Source organism: Carcharhinus amblyrhynchos, chromosome 11, assembly GCF_965287045.1.
Source record: "Carcharhinus amblyrhynchos chromosome 11, sCarAmb.v2.hapA, whole genome shotgun sequence".
In the NCBI taxonomy this organism is placed as follows: Eukaryota; Metazoa; Chordata; class Chondrichthyes; order Carcharhiniformes; family Carcharhinidae; genus Carcharhinus; species Carcharhinus amblyrhynchos.
The window spans coordinates 47,556,404-47,576,914 of NC_137334.1; the positions used below are offsets into that span (position 1 = coordinate 47,556,404).

A 20,511-nucleotide genomic window follows, 5' to 3' on the forward strand; every position below is an offset into this window, starting at 1 on the left:
TTGTCCCCAGTAGGCCCCACTCTGCCTCCAGCTACTCCCTCACTATTTATATGCCAGTGCAAAGTTTTTGGATTTCCTTTCTATGTTAAATACCATCTCCTGCTAGAGTTGCCAAGTGGATGATTCATTTTGCCTCTTCCTCAGGCCCCCAATATCTTGGATGCTAGTCTTAAGCAGATGTGGAAAATTATGCAGTATAACATCAGGAACCCTAGCAAAGTCAATGGGAGTTGGAGGAGGGCTAGGGTCTGAGGGGAAGAGCACTTCCTTGGCTGGAGCTTGCACAAAGAAGTCAGTCATAGATCCCAGCCATCGCTGTAGATTGTCCTAGGGAAGTATCCATTGCTTGCCCTTCAGATGCTTCACCATGACCGTCCCTAAATCATAGGTCAGATATGGGGATGTTTGCAGTGTCCCATTACATTTGTAACTCCTTGGATAATAAGCATGCAGCAAAATCTGGACAACATTAGAGCCTGAATTGATAAATGGCAAGTAACATCTGTGCCACATGCGCCAGGCAATGACCATCTCCAGCAAGAAAGAAATTAACCACTTCCCATTGAAATGCAGTAGCATTTTCCCACCATCAATGTGATGGGTGACCACTTAGCTGGACCAATAATATAAGGGTTGTGGCTACGTGAATAAGCCAGAAGCTAGCAATTCAGTGGTGAGAATCCTGTGTCTTAACATGCCAAAAACTTTCGACCACGTACAAAATTCATATTAGGTGTGGGGCAGAACACATGCCAAAGAACCAAACAGGCTGGATCATTGTCTTGAACGTATTCAGATTTTTTAATGATATGGGTGTTGAGGCTTTTGGCAACAGGCAGGATAGTGTAGCTGAGGCCAAGATCAGACCAGCCATAATTGTGTTAAATGGCAAAGCAGACCTGAGGACCACCATGGCCTACTCCTGCTTTCTCATGTTCTTGCTTGGATGAAAGCAGTTCCTACATCACTTGAAACTCCAGAACAAAGCAACCCACTTGATTGGCTTCCCATCCACCAACTTTAAATATTCACTTCCTCCACCATTGGTGCACCATACACCACATACACTGCTGTAACTCATCAAAGCTCCATTGACAGAACTGCCAAATCCACAGTAGCTCCTAGAGAAACCTATACAGCAGGTGCATAGGAACGCCAGCACCTGTAAGTGGTCCTCTTGAGCCTAACATCATTGTGACTTGGAAATTTATTGCTGCTCAGAGCTATGTTGTTATGGGCTAAATTAGAAATTGCCGCTCCCTCATTGTCTCTGGGTAAAAATCCTGGACCTTCCTCCCTAACAGCACTCTGGGTGTACCTCTACCATGTGGACTGCAACTACCTCACAGGGCAGGTTACCACTCCCGTAACAGGGTTAGGCAATAGATGTTAGCCTTGCCAATGATGTCTGTCTTTCATCAAATAAGAAAGGTATCGCTAAAGATGATAGTAAAGATTGACAACATTACTGGCTTTAGTTTCTCCTCTTGTCTGCTATTAAAGGATTGAGCTAAGCATGCCTGCTGAGACTAGATATCATCTCCCTGACAAGTGGGCTAAAGTAACACTGGGCTGGTGTTTGAGAATTCTGAGCTGGATGGTAAAGCTCTGCGCACTGGATGCTGCAATCTTTGGGGAGTGACATCAACACCAAACAAAAAATACAACAGGCACATAAACAGTAGTCTGTCCTGTTACTAATATTTTAGAGATAGCCTTTTTTTCTATTTAAAAAAAGTTGCATTATCTGAATGAAGTTTCCTTGAAATTTGTCCTCCAGCATTTTTGCTTGAGATGATTTTGAACAAATAACTCAGCAGAAACTTCAAGAAGTTCAAGGAAAATATTCCATCACTGCAATTGACTGAACTGCACTGTTGCATCCTGGGGAGTTGCATATATTGTCCCTGGTCAGCGTGCTCGTTTCTAATTTAGCCCATAACAACATAGCTCTGAGCAGCAATATCAAATCTCTGGGCAGCAAGATCAATTCCAAGCTCAGATAGCAACACAGCCCTGTGAAGAGATACCAAGCCCAAGCTCAGACATTTTGTGGATGATGGGCCTTCAAGTAAAAACCTCAATGACAACATTAAAAATAATAACTGACAATTCAGTCAATACATTTAATTGGGTGGTTGTGATTTCTTTTGAAGTCCATCTTTTGGATGAGAGATTTCAATTTCTGAAGAATGATGAAAAAAGCCAGCACAAGCATTTTGAGTGATTGTAGGGTAAAAGCATCATCCAATAGCCACTTTGTGGATTTGTAAGCTGACAAATTATAAATGGCGATGTAAGATTTAAAATAGCAATCAAACTAACATAAAAATAATTATGGTAGGTAATGTGCAGACCAAGTGTGTCTGCCAATATGAAATATGGGCAGTTTCATTAGGATATTGATTTCTCAGCATTAAAAATGATAATAGCCGATGGGATCTCAGTATAGCTGTTGTTTTGAGTCAAATCCCAAGAGTTGAGAACAGTATAGTAGATCCTGGGATGTTGGATAATGGGAGAAGTTTTTGGCGCAAGACTGTTGGTAAGGAAGTGTGGTGGGTAAGTCTTGAAACTTTGGGGAAAGAAGAGGCTGTCTGGTAAGAGAATATGCAAATATGAAAAATGACTTCAAAGTAGGGGAGATTTAGTGTGATTTGATAAAAGGAATTAAAATTATGAAGTTGTGAGATGAATATTTCCATTGACTATGGTGGGAGGATAGAGCCTAGAGAAATGGGACATCGACGCAAGATTAAATATATGACATTTAGGATAAAGAGCTGGCCAACTGTTTTGTGACACTAGGCTGAGAGGCTGAGGAATGTATGAGTTTTAAGCAGTGACACTTGCAGCATTTAAAGTCAGGAAGATGGGTAGTTGGAGAGAGAATAAAGGATTTGGTTATAGGGCAGATTTAGGGCAGTAAGACAACAGATTTGAGGCCTGTTTCCTTGTTACAAATTTTATGCCATGACAATTTAGTAGCTGCCAGAAGCTCCTCTATGGGTTTGATAGAGTAGTTTGTTCAACTGAATAACTGTACGTAGAATTAGTATGACATATGGTGGATGAGATCTAGTTATTTATACAGTACTGAATGTTGCTGTTAGGTCTGAAGTGTGATTCTTTTTGAACTTTTTTTGATACTCAAGTTTTATTTGGCTGAAAGATTTTTATTTTCCCTTAAGGCACCGGAGAAAAGACGTATGCAAAGAAAAATTATGAAAAGTATCTGACAGCATTAAAAGGCTCTGGTCTAGTTTCTTCTGAGGAACGGTCTGTGACATCAGTACTAGATCAAATGGCGGGAGCAAGTAATGTAACTATTTTGGGTAAGTAACATTTGTGAAGGTTTGACAGTGTTGAAGCACAAAATATTATAGAGATGGGTGTTATTGTGAAATGTATAAATGTCTCCTTTACTTTCAATAAGATATGCCTATATCTCTGTTTTTGGTTGAGTAGCCTGATGCCTCAGTAGATGTCTCGAAAAAGGAATCAATCACTTATGGCAAGGTGAATTGGGCAGCAAGAGTCACAAATGACTGCCATTAATGTTGCTGGCCAGTCAGTCAAAGAGGATATTTAAAAAAAACAGAATTCCCTTCTTTCACAATTGCCCTTTAAGGGCAATTTCTGTGTCTTCAGCTTATTTGTAAAAAATTTTTATATTCCATTACTTCAGTTTGGACTTCAAAGCAACAAGAAGGATTCACTAATTCCCTGTATAATAATTCGATTAAATATTTCATGAATTGTGTTGTTCTGCGATCAAGAAGAATTTCTAAGCTTTATTGTTTTGGAGCAGAGACTAATATAAAGTTTTGTAACTAATTTTATCGAATCAACTTCAACTTGCATTAATTGCCTGTCTCTTGAAATTACTCTTTATGTATGCCTTATTTGGTGATCTAATCTTGATCACCTGAAATAGAGGAAATCTTACTTGTAAATCTATTTGTTCAGGACATGATGTTCCAGTTTACTCCAGACTCTCTCTTGCTTTAGTTCACATGGTGAACTGATGCCTAAAAGGACTGGTTTTTACGTTTAACATCAACAAGAAACATCTTAGTCATATCTAGTAGGTAACTGCATTGGAACTTTGCAGAAAATAAGTTTGTCGAGGTTGTGAAGGCTAGTTGGTTGCCATTTTATTGTTAGCTGTAAGTGATTTACGGTGAAAGGATGAAATTAGAAAAATTTGTTTTTGTTCTTGTAGTTTATAGTTTGATTTGCATAACTCCTAAGGTTCATGCAGTAAAAATAATTATCTGTTTTTGATGTTAGAATATAGGCCAGCACTTGGGGAAGGTTTTCTAATGCCCTCCTCGAACAACCAGATAAAATCTAATTTTGATATGTCATCAAATTTGATATCTCTCACTTTCAGTATAGCAGCAGAATGCCAGTCTAATTATATGTTATGAAGTCTTTGAATGCGACTTGAATCCAAATCTTTCTAATTTAGATGCAAAATTCCTGTTAATTGAGCCAAGTTGATTCATGTACACATTTGAAGCGTTACCTTTGTTTGCAGTATCACAAGTTACCAATAAATAAATTATTCTACTCATTTCTTATTTTTGACAGTGGTATTTAGTTTTAAGTTATTTGAACCTGGAATTCCCATCCTCCGATGTGGGACTACACAAACCACTGCCCTTCTATGCTGTTAATAAGAATTTTGATGGCTACTGAATACAAGTGTTCTTAAAATACATTCCAGTTTATTAAAGATTATTCTTCTCAAAAGTGATGAAATAATCATGTTTAGATTTTTTTCATCCTATATTGGGATGCTATTTTTCCCACATCAGCAATTCAACTAACGGTTTGTTATGTTTCTTTTTATCTTAAAAGGCGCAACAGCAGGAACAGGACAAATGGACTCTTCTGATGAGGTAGTTTAAGTATAAAAAAAAATTGATGAAGCAGTTCAGTTGTTAATTTATCATCAAAACCTATATTCAAATTCGGCCTAGTATGATGAATATCTCCCTTTTATGATTGTTGACTTATCTGGAAATGGTGTGGGGGGTTTTAGTTCACCCGAGCAGCATGGTCGGTGCAGGCTGGGAGGGCTGAAGGGCCTGTTCCTGTGCTGTAATTTTCTTTGTTCTTTGATTTAAATTTTTTGTCCTGTTTTAGTTGGTATGGAGGCACAAGATTGTCCTTCAGCAAAAATCATCACTAAGTTAGGTAACCTAGGCCACAGGATAATCTTTTTGGGAAATGAGAAAATGTCTCAGTGCTTTAGTCAATCTGTTTATGCAACATTAGCATAATATTTTCTGGATTTTCATGCTATTGATATCTAATTTTATGTGAAATACATGGAGGTTGCATCCAGGTAGTTCCTATTTGGTTTATCATTCACAAGGTAGTTATGGATAAAGTAATCCACTTGGTCAGGATTCCCCAAATCTTTCGAGCAACGGAACCTCTAGTGACCTACCAAGAGCATTGGGGAACTCCAAGCATTCTCATTGTATCTGTGTTCCCTTCCTTGCCATGAAGTAAGTGCAAACACGAAAATCCACTTTAAACAAGTTTCTTCTCTAGCCTTTTCTCTGGTAATAATTAAAATGTCCCTTGATTATAAAGATATAAATTTTGTCATTTTGAATGAGAGAAATGACGCTGAAGAATTGATTCTAATATAGGACACTCATCTCACACACGTATTCTGTCTCTCTCATGCACGCACACATCCCTGTCTCACATTCACACTCACATCAGTTTCACATTCACATTGTACCTCATGCATGTTTCTGTCTCAGGCTCGCCCGCGTGTCTCTGCCGCTCGGGTTTGCCTGCGTGCCGCTGCCACCACCACCACCACCACCACCACCAATGGTTTGTGCGCCTGCTGGTGCGTGCGTGTGCCCCCCTCCGCCTCCTAGGTTCGTCTCTCTGTTTGAATAATGGATTGGGCTTTGTTTTTCCTGGTCTTGGACAGTGCAGGAGCAATACCAAGCTCTGATCCAACCGTAAAGAATGTTTTCTATGGTGCATCTGTAAAAGTTGGTGAGAATTGTACCTGATATGCCAAATTTTCTTAGGCTTCTGAGAAAGTAGACGTTGGTGGGTTTTCTTAACTATAGCGTTGGCATGTAGCGACCAGGACAAGTTGTTGGTGATCTGGACACTTGAAAACCTGAAGCTCTTGACCATTTTTTCTTCGACCCCATTCACGTAGACAGGCATGTCCTCCACTGTGCTTCCTGAAGTCTATGACCATCTCATTTGTTTTGTTGAAATTGAGAGAGATTATTGTTGTCGCACCAGTTCACCAGAATCTCTGTCTCATTCCTGTACTCCATCTCATTATTATTTGAGATCCAACTCACTATGGTGATGTCATTAGCAAACTTGAAGATCAAGTTGGAGGGGAATTTGGCCATACACAGTCAGAGGTGTGTAAGGAGTTTAGGAAGGGGCTGAGGACTCAGCCTTGTGAGACACTGGTGTTGAGGATGATCATGGAGGAGGTGTTGGGTTAGGAAGTTCGGGATTCAGTTGCGAGGGAGGAGCCGAATGCCAGGCTACAGAGTTGTCAGCTCCAACTCCAACAATTAGCTCAGTACCACTTCCCCGGTAATGGTCATTTTTCTAAGACTCTTACCTCTATTTCATTTCCTGATTAACAGCTATTTCTGGGATGTTACGTTTGTCAGGAAAACCTAATAAAATAGTAATATCTTTCTGTTTGTAATATTCTTGTCATTTTTTTAAACTGTTGTGATATGTGAGTGGTAATTAAAGCAAGGGATAGAGTCACTGTGAATCTAAACTGTGGGTTTGATAAGGTATTAAGTCTTGATGTATTTCAAACAGATGTTTGCATAATTTAGTTTAATTAGGATGTTTACAGAACAGCAATAGATTTGTATAGTTTGTCATGATTCAAAGGAGAAGATTTGTATGGTCAAAGAAAGGTGTCATTGGTAAAGTATGGGTAGAGTGAGTTTACTTTTTTCAATAAGAAATAAAGTTAATTCTGAGAGAAAGCATTTCTAAAGAGACTGATGCAATGGAGAGATCAAAGGGAAATAATATTTAAAGAGATACTGAAACCTATGGAGGTAGCTCTTTTTAGATTCCAGCAGAAAGCAATAATCATAGTTCAGAGGGCATTCCAAAAGAAATTAAAGTCTCTATGTGGTTAAACATTACTGGATTTTTATAGATTTTTAAATCTATAGAGTGTTGCTAAACAGATATAGGGAAGGTCATCCCTGAAGGTAGTTAAATGAATATTGTGTGGAACTCCAGTGTGTGGAGCGTTGGTACTGTGTGAATTTATTGTTTAAATGCAATTCTATTTCACTTTGTTTTTCCCCTATTAATAAACATTCACTTTACTATAAAATCGTTACAAGTAGTTAGGGACATAATTTCTGGATTTCCAAACCTCTCTTCATACTGTACAATCACACAAAAAAAGCGGCTGTAGTTTCAGATTTCTCTGGTCTTTGAGCAGCATGGCATTTACCATCACCCATGCCCTAACAAAATTGGGGGCTCTTCGTGCAATATTAAAAGAATAATTCCTTGATTGGCTTGGAAATGTTGAATTTAAAGACAACAAGGCTGAGAGGTATTAAGAGATTTTAAAGTGGGAAACGTCAGAAAGTGAGGAAGGACTTATTTCCAGGAAAGAGCCTAGTGGGGAAATGTTTAAATTTATATAAGCTCTTCCAAAGTTGAAGAAAAACACATTGCAACATTCTTTAATTAATTTGAGAAGATAGCTAAACAGAAGTGGTGGTCAAAAGAAATATGGACACTACTGTGACAGAGTAGATTAGTAGGTAGAGCTAATGAGGCATATGCACCTCTGTCAGAGGAAATATCTGGGGATGTATTTGAAGAAAGCTATCCTAATGCATATGAGTTACTGTCAGAGGTATATAGGCAGAAATTTTGAAATGCAAAAAAACAGTTTGGGTAGAACTATTTTGAATTTGAAAGTGTCAGACAAAGTAATTTTGAGAGGTGGCTAAGGGGATTAAAAATGTTACTATCTTCAGGATATTGGTGGCACGGAGGCACAGTGGTTAGCACTGCTTCCTCACAGCACTAGGGACCCAGGCTCGATTTCCAGCTTGGGTCACCATCTGTATGGAGTTTGCCCATTCTTCCCGTGTCTGTGTGGGTTTCCTCCTGGTGCCTCAGTTTCCTCCCGCAGTCCAAAAATGTGTGGGTTAGGTGGATTGGCCATGCTAAATTGCCTCTTAGTGTCAGGGGGACTAGCTAGGGCAAATGCATGGAGTTATGAGGATAGGGTCTGGGTGGGTTTGTGGTTGGCGCAGACCTGATGGGCTGAATAGCCTCCTTCTGCACTGAAGAATTCTATAATGTTTTATTGATGAAGTGGAGACGTATCATATTCAGACTGGTGAGAAATAGGCAGAAAAACATCAGGAAATCATACCATTTGGATATAATAAGCAAATTCTGCGAGTAGCATATTAAGTTCCATTAGGAGGGCATTTAGGAATGAAAACTCAGGCTAAAACACAGAAATGGATTTAGAAGGCTGGACTGCATAAAAATGTAGTCTGGTCCTGTTGAACATGCCAGGTGACATGAAAACCATGAGCAGTAATAAAACCTGAACCTTTTATTCCTAAATCAGCATTTGAAGAACCTTTTACTAAGATTCTCATTGATTGTGTAGGACCTCTCCCTAAGACAAAAGGTGGAAATCAGCCCTTGCTGACAATCATGGATGTATGTACTAGTTTCCCAGAAGCTATACCATTGAGAAATGTGGAGGAATTGACCAAATTCTTTACCAGGTATAGTTTACCAAAAAAAATACTGTTGGATCAGTGTTTAAATTTCATGTCATAGTTCTTGAGGGAAATGATGAACAGCTGAGGGATAAAAACAGTTTAAATCATCTGGAGTCACAAGGGGCATTAGTGATAGTATTAGTCTCGAAAGACTGTGAGAAGGCCATATAGTCAGGATTATCCACAAGACTAGGATAGAGGAATTCCATTCTTATCATTTGCCATTAGAGATGTACCTAATGACTCAACAAAGTTTAGTCCATTGATTTGGTCATGAGGTGAGGATGTCACTTGAGACTAATTCAGGAGAAGTTAATAAGTAAGAATTCAGAAACCACATTCGAGCTATTTATCAAAGTTCAAAGAAAGATTAAATAGAGCATATGAATTAGTGAGAGAGCATTTAAAATACCACAGCAGGTAATGGAGACAGAAGCAGGTAAGAAAGCAAAGATTCGTAGCTTTGTTGCTGGAGAGAATGTGTTGGTGTTATTGCCAGTGTCAGCTGAGCCGTTAAAAGCCAGGTTTAATGTGCGTTACCAAGTTTTAAAGATACTAAGTAAAGTGGATTATCTGATAACTCCAGATAGAAGGAAAAAAAATCACATAAATATGTTCAGGAAGTACTTTGATAGAAAAGATAACCAAAAACAAGAAGTATTGGTAGTAATGAATCATGAAAAGGAAGAGAAGTTGAAGGACTCGGTGATTTTCCTTGAATTCAATTGGATAATGAGGAAGTGAAATTCTGAGTTACCTCCCAGACAAGAGTCAAAGGAGTTGAGAGTGCGATTACAGTCATATAAAACTAGCTTTGGGGGTAAATAATGAAAAATGTAGTTGTGGAAATTCTGTTCCAATCAAGCAACATCCTTTTAGGTTGAATCCAATAAAATTATCACAAGTGCAAAAAGAAATTGAATTTATGCTTGAAAATGACGTTATTGAATTGAGTTGCAGTAATTGGCATTCTGTTAAATCTTCTGACCTGCTACCCATCTTTGTGCAATTATATGTTTTTTCTTTGTTTGGTATTATCATTAACTTTTTGGATCACAGCGTACTGTTACATAACTAAATTGCATCAGGCAAGATCCAGCTGACAGCAAATGTATACGTGTCTCTTTAATTTGATTTTTGTGGTGTTTATTGAGGCAGGGATATTGTCCAAAATATTGAAAGAACTCCCATTAGAAACTCATTAGATAGTGCCTTGGGATCTTTGACTTCCATCTAAACTGTCAAGCAAAAGTAGCTTTTGCTTAAAGTCTCATCCAAATCTCATCTGAAGAGTCACCTTGGATTATGTGATTTAGTATATGAAAGATGTGTAACTATCTAATTCAGAGTGAAATTTTGATTCAGGTTAATTATTTGTGATTTCACAGGAATATGAATAAAACTGCAGAATACAACCTGAATTGCAGAAAATCCTTTAGTTACATGCAATAAAAATTGGTGACTAGTGGAGTGCCCCAGGGGTCGGTGCTGGGGCCTCAGCTATTTACCATTTATATAGATGATCTGGAGGAGGGAACCGAGTGTATGGTGTCGAAATTTGCTGATGACACCAAGATTGGTGGAACGGCAAATTGCGCGGAGGGTGTGGAAAGTCTGCAGAAGGATCTAGATAGGCTGGGCGAATGGGCCAGGAACTGGCAAATGGAATTTAATGTTGGCAAGTGTGAAGTTGTCCACTTTGGTAGGAATAATGGTAGGAAGGACTATTACTTACATGGCGAAGAACTGCAGCATGCGACGGTACAGAGGGACCTCGGGGTCCTTGTGCATGAGTCGCAAAAACCCAGCCTGCAGGTGCAGCAGGTGGTCAGGAAGGCGAATGGGATGCTGGCCTTCATAGCGAGGGGGATTGAATATAAAAGTAGGGAGGTCTTGCTGCAACTGTACAGGGCACTGGTGAGGCTGCAGCTGGAGTACTGTGTGTGTGCAGTTTTGGTCGCCGCGCTTACGCAAGGATATTTTGGCCTTGGAGGGAGTGCAGAGGAGGTTTACTAGGCTGATACCGGAGTTGAGGGGGTTGAACTATGAGGAGAGGCTGAATAAACTAGGCCTGTACTCGTTAGAGTTTAGAAGAATGAGGGGAGATCTCATTGAGACATATAAGATGATGAATGGGATGGATAGGATAGAGGTGGAGAGGCTCTTCCCGCTCAGAAGAGACAGTAGGACTAGAGGGCACAGCCTCAAGATAAAGGGGGGGCGGTTTAGAACGGAGTTGAGGAGGAACTTCTTCACTCAAAGGGTGGTGAATCTCTGGAATTCTCTGCCCGTTGAAGCGATGAAGGCTGCCTTGCTAAATATTTTTAAGACACGGGTTGATAGGTTTTTGATAGGCAAGGGGATTAAGGGTTATGGGGAGAAGGCGGGAATGTGGAACTGAGCCACGACAGATCAGCCATGATCTTATTGAATGGCGGGGCAGGCTCGAGGGGCTAGATAGCCTACTCCTGCTCCTATTTCTTATGTTCTTATGTTAAAAATTGAACTTGATTTGGTTACGATAAACTAGTGGATCTAATTATAAATGGATGGAACTGTGAAATACATTCTCAAATACTGACTTAAGAATGAAATTCTACGATTTTTCAAACACCCAAAAGGATTGATTTAGTCACTGTTAAATAATAATCTTGTTTTGATTCAGAACTAGGGTGGCTTTACTAGATAACAGTGAGATTATTGCTGTTTTGCATGCTTGATTGAAAGGTGTGCATTCATTAAGATCTTGTCTCTTTCCTTCGAAAGGTAATTTACAACAGATGTCTAGCGGGGCAAAATATTAAATTAAGGAACGTGGGTTTATTTTTTTTTCCTTAAAATGACATTCCCTCATTTTTCAGGAGGAGCAAGATGGAAGTCAAGGTATTGGCAAACGGAAGAGGGTTAAACTCTCCAACAGCACCAAAGGTATATTTTGTCAAGACCTTATTGCCCATGGTTAATAATTTGTAAGGAATTATCCTGTTAATTATTGCAATTGATGGAACTGCTTTTTCTTTGTCACCCTTCCTCTGCCCAATAGTGTGTTGAATGAATGGCTTGAATGAATGAATCCTCAAATCCAGTGTGACTTTAAGTGGCTCTTCGAAATGGCCATTGTCAACCTTGTCAGCTCTAAAAGTGCAGATGGCAACACAGTTTGGTCCACTCTATGTTATCCACACACAATTTTTCTGTGTGCAGCAGTATATTTGTGCTTCCTTGAAACCAGTGTTCTGTATTTTCTGCTCATGGTATGATCTTCTTCATACTAGGGGAACCAACAGGAACTTAATTCATTAATTCACTTTGTAAGTGCAATCCCAGTCTACCTGTGGCTGATCGTTGTATCTCATCTTCCCATTCTCACTAACATTAGTATTGTACATGGTTCCACTTAAGCCAATTCCAAGTTAGAGGGACAGCGTCTTAATTTTCTCTTAAGCTCTCTGCAATTCTACAGTTGTAACATTAATCTCTGACTTTACTTTGGAAATGAGGATTTAACTAAATAGCTACAGATGCTGGAAATCTAAAGCACAAACAGAAAATGCTGGGAGCACTGAGCAGCAAAGAAGCATCTGTGGGAAATGTGCAGACCATTCTTCAAACTGCACCTAAAATGCTAACTGATTTGTTCAATCTGGTGATGTCTGACCTGTTAGTTATTTTCTCTTTCTGTGATAATACTATTTTAACTTCCTACCTGAACTGCAGATTTTCAGTTTTAATTTCTCCAAGCCATTTACTTAGAGAGTCATAGAAATATAGAGATTTACAGCATGGAAACAGGTCCTTCAGCCCAGCTTGTCCATGCCACCCTTTTTTTTTTAAACCCCAATTGCCTGCATTTGGCCCATATCCCTCTATACCCATCTTACCCATGTTACTATCTAAATGCATTGTACCTGCCCCTACTATTGCCTCTGGCAGTTTGTTCCAGACATTCACCACCCTCTGTGTGAAAAAACTGCCCCTCTGGATACCTTTGTATCTCTCCCCTCTCACCTTAAACCTATGCCCTCTAATTTTACACTCCCCTACTTTTGGGAAAAGATATTGACTATCTAGCTGATCTGTGTCCCTCATTATTTTATAGACCTCTATAAGACAATCCCTCAGCCTCCTATGGTCCAGAGGAAAAGTCCCAATCTATCAGCCTGTCCTTATAACCCAAACCATCAAGTCCCGGTAGCATCCTGGTAAATCTTTTCTGCACTCTTTCTAGTTGAATAATATCCTTTCTATAATAGGGTGACCAGAACTGCACACAGTATTCCAAGTGTGGCCCTACCAATATCTTGTACAACTTCAATAATACGTCCCAATTCCTGTATTCAGTGTCCTGACCGATGAAACCAAGCATGCTGATTATCTTCTTCACCATTCTGTCTACCTGTGACTCCACTTTCAAGGAGCTATGAACATGTACTCCTGGATCTCTTTGCTCTGTAACTCTCCCCAGCGTCCTATCATTAACTGAGTAAGTCCTACCCTGGTTCAATCTACCAAAATGCATTACCTTGCATTTGTCTAAATTAGACTCCATCTGCCATTCGTCAGCCCACTGGACCAATTGATCAAAATCCTGTTGCAATTGGAGATAACTTTTTTCACTGCACATTATGCCACCAATCTTGGTGTCATCTTACTAACCATGCCTCCTATATTGTCATCCAGATCATTAATACAAATGACAAATAACAATGGACCCAGCACTGATCCCTGAGGCACACGCTGGTCACAGGCCTCCAGTTTGAAAAACAACCATCTACAACCACCCTCTGGCTTCTGTCAAGAAGTCAATGTTGTATCCATTTGGCTACCTCACCCTGGATCCCGTGAGATTTAAACTTATGCAACAACCTACCATGTGGTACCTTGTCAAAGATCTTGCTAAAGTCCACGTAAACAACATCAACTGCACTGCCCTCAACTACCTTCTTGGTTACCCTTTCAAAAAACTCAATCAAATTTGTGTAATATGATTTTCCACTCACAAAGCCATGCTGACTGTCCCTAATCAGTCCTTGCGTCTCTAAATGCCTGTAGATCCTGTTTCTCAAAATACCTTCTAACAACTTACCCACCACGGATGTGAGGCTCACAGGCCTGTAGTTCCCAGGCTTTTCCCTGCAGCACTTTTTAAATAAAAGCATATTTGCCACTCTCCAATCTTCAAGCACCTCACCCGTGACTATTGATGATTCAAATATCTTGGCTAAGGGATCTGCAATTTCCTCCCCCGCCTCCCACAATGTCCTTCTTCAGGTCTCGGGGATTTCTACTTCATCAGGTCCTGGGGATTTATCTACTTTGATCCACTTTAAAACTTCCAGCACCTCCTTTTCTGTAATATGTACATTCCTCAAGCCAAGACTATTTATTTCCCCACGTTCCCTAACATCCATGCTTTTCTCAACAATAAATACTGATGATTAGTAAATACTAATGCAGTTAATGTGACCATGGACTGCCAAAAGGCATTTTATAAATAAAGGGGCACACAGCAAATTTGTGGGAACATTTGGAGCTGATAGAATAAAAGGGACAGCAGCAACATGGATAGAGAATTGATTGAGTGACAAACACAGCAGTGAGAAACGTTTTTATTGGGAATGGAAATGGGTTAAAGTGGGATTCCAGGAGGATTATGTTTGGAATCCTGCCCTTTCTGGTACATATTAGAGACATCGGTCTTGCTGTACAGAGCACACATTCAAACTGTGGTAATTACATCATACATGGCAGCATTGTGAACTGTAAGGGGTTACTGTTGTAGAACATAAGAACATAAGAAATAGGAGCAGGAGTAGGCCATCTAGCCCTTCGAGCCTGCCCCGCCATTCAATAAGATCATGGCTGATCTGTCGTGGCTCAGTTCCACATTCCCGCCCTCTCCCCATAACCCTTAATCCCCTCTCTTATCAAAAACCCATCAACCCGCTTCTTAAAAATATTTAGCGAGGTAGCCTCCACCACTTCAACGGGCAGAGAATTCCAGAGATTCACCACCCTTTGAGTGAAGAAATTCTTCCTCAACTCCGTTCTAAACCACCCCCCCTTTATCTTGAGGCTGTGCCCCCTAGTCCTACTGTCCTTTCTGAAGTTCAACACTTATTAGGCAGCTTGTGGACTGGCCAGACAAGACCAATTTAAAGCAGAGAAGTGTAAAATGATTCATTTCAGTCGGAAAAAAAGGGAGAGACAGTATAAAAATGGTACAGTTGTAAAGGCATGCAGCAGCAGAAGGATCTTTGGTTAAATGTGACACTAATAATTGCTGTTTGGGTGGCATAAGTAAAGTATTTTGATACTTTATTTGGTTTGGTGAGCTTTATCAAGAGGGTTACTTATTTAGATATTTGCATTGTCTTTATTTCTGGCTATTATTTGACTTAGATGATCAGTTATATAATTTTCTTCATAGTTATTGTCTGGATTTATCTTATTTTAATACAATTTTTCACTTTTTCTAGTTTTTATCATTATGCAGGTCTGCTTTTCTCATTTATGAATAAAGATTTATAACTGGAACACAAACTTACCTGTTCACTGCACACATGTTGACTGACATGCTGTGTATTGGTGCATTTTCTGTAATTGTTTCAATTGCAGGTAAACTGAGCAATTAAGTGCATTTCAGTAAATTGACCCAAATGGTATTATAATTTTTTGTAATCAGGATAAAAATGGATAAGGAAATGTCTTTCTGTAGATCACTATTTTTATGTTCTTTTGTAAATGCACTGTAAATAGTGACGTAATCTTGGGGATGAATGTTTTCTGTTCTAATTTCTAAAAAAAAGGCAAAGATTTTGTGGTAAGAATAATGGTGAGGCAATTGATGTTCACTGTTAACTCAAGGTAAATTAGACAGCCATTTTGCAATCACGCATTTCAGTGTGGAAGTACAGAAGTTGCTGTCAAAGATTTTGTGGTATTCCTTCACAGTTTGAAATGATTGTAGTTGTGTGAATTTGATCTGCCAGACGCTAGAAATGACCCAAAAAGTTAGGGTTGGAGCATGAATGAATTTTTAATGGTGTAACAGATCATTAATGCTGAACAATTTCTGAAAAAAATAATTTTACAATTATGTTATCTCATCTTCAGAAGAAAATTAGTGTTTATGTTCATTGGACGAGAACGTTGTTGACAAAGCCAGCATGTATTGCCTGTTCTAATTGCTGCAGTCCATTTGATGTAGGTACACTCAGTGCTGTCAAGTTGGGAGTTCCAGGACTTTGACTTAACAATAATTAAGGATCAACGATTTTATTCCCAGGTCAGGATAGTGTACAACTTGGAGGGGAGCTTGAAGATGATAGTGTTCCCAAATGTCTGCTGCCCTTCCTCTTTCTTCTAGGCATTAGAGGTTATGACTTTGGCAGGTGCCATCAAAGGAGTTCAGTGTATCTTTTAGATGATCACATATGGTGCGTCAGTGATGGAGGAAGTAAATGTTTAATAGGGTGACAATTGAGTGGGCCACTTTGTCTTGGATGCTATCACACTTTTTGTGCATTGTCGGAGCTGCATAAATTCAAGCAAGTGGAGAGTATTCCATCACAAGTTTAACTTGTACCTTTGTATGATGGATTGGATCTGGGGAGTCCAGTACCTGAATTGCCCCTGCAGAATTCTCAGTTTCTGACGTGCTCATGTAGCTATTGTATTTAGATGGATGATCCAGTAGATTTCCGAACAATGCGGACCTTCAGGTTGTTGATAGTAGGGCTTCACTGATGTTAATAGTATCGCATATCAAGAAGAGATATTTAGACTCTCTCTTGTTGGAAATGTTCATTGTCTGGTACTCGTGGGATATGAATGTTACTTTCCATTTAGCAGTTCAAGCCTGATTGTTTGTCCAGATTTTGCTTCATATGATCATTAACGAATCTCCCCACTTTTGACTTTATGATGGAGGTAGATTCATCGAGCCTAGGACAGTGCCTGCGAAACCCATGCAGCAAAATCCTAAAGCTGAAATGATGGCCTCCAGCAACTACAACCATCTTCCTTTGTGCCAGGTATTACTCCAACCAATGGAAGGTTTTTCCTGATTCTTGTTGAGTTCCATTTGCCAGGATTCATTGATGCTCGATTTGGTCAAATAGTGTCTTGACATCAAGGACGGTTACTCTCACCTCACTTCTGGAATAAGTTATTTTGTTCATGTTTGGATCTACGCTTTAATAAGGTCTAGATCTGAGTTTCTCTTGTGGAATGCAAACTGAGCGTTGGTGAGCAGGTGGTTAAGTCCCACTTGATAGCAATGTTGACACTTTCTGTCACTTTGAGTAGACTCACGGGCAGGGATTGGCTGATTGGAGAGACCTGGGCAAGTTCCCCCTTTGTTGGGCAGATGCCTGTGTTGTAGCTATAATGGAACAGCATGACTGAAGCTGTGATCAACATCCGAGTGCCAGTGTTTAGCTCTGCACATCCTTTGTTGTATCCTTTGTGATCAGCTGTTCCTTCGGTATCGCACAACTAACTTACCAGGTAGAGATCTTTGGGGGAGATAGAAGAATCATCTACTCAGCACTTCTGGCTGAAGATATTGTAAGTGCTTTATTTTACCTTTTGCACCAATGTGCTGGACTTTATCATCATTGAGATGATGGAGCCTCCACCTCCCACTGGTTTTGTTAATTGTCCACCACCATTTCTGACTAGATTTATTAGGTTTGCGAAGTTATGATCTGATCCATTGGAATTAGTTACATCCCTGTGTAGCATGCGTGTTATAGTCCTGTGTTATAGCTTTGCAAGTTTGGTATGCATGGTGCTGCCCCTGGCTTTATCTTCTATATTGCCTGTAGAACTTGTCCTGATGGTGTTGGGGGTAAAAAAAAGTATCGAGCTGTTCTCGGCCTTTGCCCCCACTGAGTGATTGGAAGGAGATTTTCGGAATTTTAAAAAAACCTTTATTCAAGCTCTTGCAAGGGAACCATCTTTCCATCAAATGGTCTACTGGTTCCCAGAACGAAGGGAATGCAACAGCGATTATACCTTGGGTTTAGTTACAAGTGATTTACATATACCAATTGAAATTGCACACTTATTCAAAGGTAATCAATATCCAATCACAACTAATAGTTCTGAATACTTCATTTGTTTCCCCGCAGTACTGTTCAACCAATTACAGCAACTCAACGCTTGCTTAATTCCAATATCCAATTACTAACAAGGCATATACACACAGTTATGCTATCAGCAAAACAGACACATGTGGCCCTTGCATGTGGAAAGCATTGATCTATGGATACATAGCTCCTTGTGGTATCAGAGTTCCTCTATGTCCATTGTTTTCACAGCTGTAACATGAAGTCCTAACAGCTTCCCAGCAATTTTGTTGTATTGAATGATTTTTAACTCCTTAGTGGTAATGGTAGGTCGGGGGAATCTGCCAGACCACCAGGTTGCAGGTTGTGGTGGATTGTAATTCTGCTTGTGCTAGTATATTAACGTTCATTTAACCTCAGGGAGCTGAGAAGAACTAGACTTGTGTGGATAAAGAGAGAGAAAGGCTCGACTTTCACTTCACTTATCTTCAGGGAAGATGAGGAACTGGACCTGCCTGGGAGCACCTAAAATTGGCAGAGGGTAAATAGAGAACAAGACTTGGGCCTTCACTTTTTTACCTAAAATAGGCAGCCTTCAGAATTCAGCGCAAACAAATAGGAAAGTGTGAATTGATTGGTGTGTAGCTGCTGTTAGGCTATGTTTGTAAATAGCTGGAAATATGAGAAACTTAAATAACCTTACCTTATAATTAATTAAGAAATGCAAGCAAAATGGAAGGAGCTGGTGAGTTGTGATAAGATGTATTACTACAGTTTGAATTAATGTTTTAAGTAATGATGAGAGAAGAAATTAATTAATTTGTTCATTAAAGGGCAACAGTGATGGCAGGGCAGTTGATGTATTGTAGCTGCAGCATGTGGGGACTCATGGACACCAGTGCAATGGCAGTGATGCACCTGTGGCAGTGAGTGCCTATGGCTTGAGGAGCTTCGGCTCAAAGTCAGTGAGCTGGATGCTGAGGTAGAAATGCTGCAATGCATCATTGCGGGGGAATGCCATTTGGGCATTTTATTCCAGAAAGCAGCCATACCCTTTAGGACAAGAGTCTTTTCATTTTGTCAGTGCACAGGGGGAGGGGTGTTGTGACTTCAGTTGATAAACGTATGAGGATTAAGAAGGCAGAAGTGGAGGAACTCCAGCCCTTGCAATTGTCCAACAGGTTTGAGATTGTTTCAGCGTGTGGATGAGAGCAGAGGCTGCTGGCTAGTTTACTAACCATGACACCATTGTACTGGAAGGTATTCAAGGTGAGGTAGTAACTGGAACTTAGAACCTAAAGTGAGAGTCCAGAAGGTTGTGTTGCTTGCCCAGTGCCAGAGTTCAGGATATCTGCTTGAGGCTGGAGGGGTATTTGTAGTGGGAGGAGTAGATCTAGTTGCCATGGTCAATATAAGTATTAACAACAATGATAGGACAAGGAAAGAGGGAGTATGAGCAGCTAGGGGCTAAATTAAAACACAGAACCTCAATGGTAATAATGCCTGAATTATTACCCGAGTCGTGAAAAAAATGGCTTAGGATAAGTAAGATTAGGTAATTGAATGCGTGGCTCAAAGATTGGTGTGAGAAATATTATTTTTGATTCATGGAGCACTGATACCATTATTGGGGACAGTGGGACCTGTACAACTGGGATTGACTTCGGTCCTGCTGGTGAAGCCATCACTTCCGGTCACTGTTGGTGACGATCATCTGTGATCCTCGCCAGTGAGGACCTAAGCAGGTGAAGGGGCTAAGGTAAGTGAGCTCGGCTGATTATGTCAGGGGCTCATTACTGACATGTTAAACGTGTCATTAATATTTAAATGAGCTTCATGTCCTTCCTGGATGTGAAGCTGATTTTGCTAACAAAATGGGGCTGACAAGATCGCGAAAGGTGAGAAACTGGGTGTGAACCTAACTTTTCACTTCTCGCCCTATCTTACCAACTCGCTATGCTGATCAACTGTCGTTGTGAGCCAGTAAGATCATGCCCCATATGTCTGAAAATTCTTCATTCTGGTTGAAGAACCTTGTTATTTCTTGTCTTGCTCACAGACCTTGTGGAACATGTAAATTCGGGACTGTGGCAACATAGCATTCTATCACACAGAAGGACAGTCCATCCCTTGAGTTTATTCTGGATTAGATGTCCTCTGTTTGCAAGCATCCTGAATTTAAAAATGGTCTTTGTACAATAGACCAGATGAACTAAGCACTCCAGGATTTACAGTATCTTCTGCAATATTGCTTTTTCTTGCCCTCATTTGGAATTGTACTTATTCTTGACCCTTATCAGTTGCATGTGATTTCTGTTAATATTGTATTCATTGGGTTTCCTCGAGCATTGCCGCCTTATAACCATTTTACACTGAGCGAAACTTTTATATGTGGTACCTCAACAAGTTGCTGTAAGAACGTAGCATGTTGTAATTCTTAGCCAAATTGTTGGGAGGTTTGGATGTGGAGGTGGAATGGTGGCAACACATTAGTAATAGTTCAGATTTGTGGTTGTAAAGACAATGAAACTGTTAGCATTCAAGATCCTGGACAAGATTCCCTGGTCTTCCAGCCGTGTATTTCCTGTTGGCAGGAGATGGCATGTTGTTTGCTAGCGATGTGACTCTCT

The 20,511-nt window shown here is 39.9% G+C and overlaps 1 protein-coding gene across 4 annotated transcripts in view; it reads left to right on the forward strand.

The window, feature by feature from the left end:
* ubr3 (ubiquitin protein ligase E3 component n-recognin 3) overlaps positions 1 to 20,511 on the forward strand; it is a 333,307-nt gene that overhangs the window by 38,701 nt on the left and 274,095 nt on the right. For all 4 annotated transcript variants that reach the window (XM_080199025.1, XM_080199026.1, XM_080199027.1 and 1 more), the window contains exons 4-6: positions 3,192 to 3,335; positions 4,867 to 4,907; positions 11,669 to 11,735. In XM_080199025.1, coding sequence (XP_080055151.1) covers positions 3,192 to 3,335; positions 4,867 to 4,907; positions 11,669 to 11,735 — 252 coding nt within the window. The remainder of the gene's footprint in view (positions 1 to 3,191; positions 3,336 to 4,866; positions 4,908 to 11,668; positions 11,736 to 20,511) is intronic.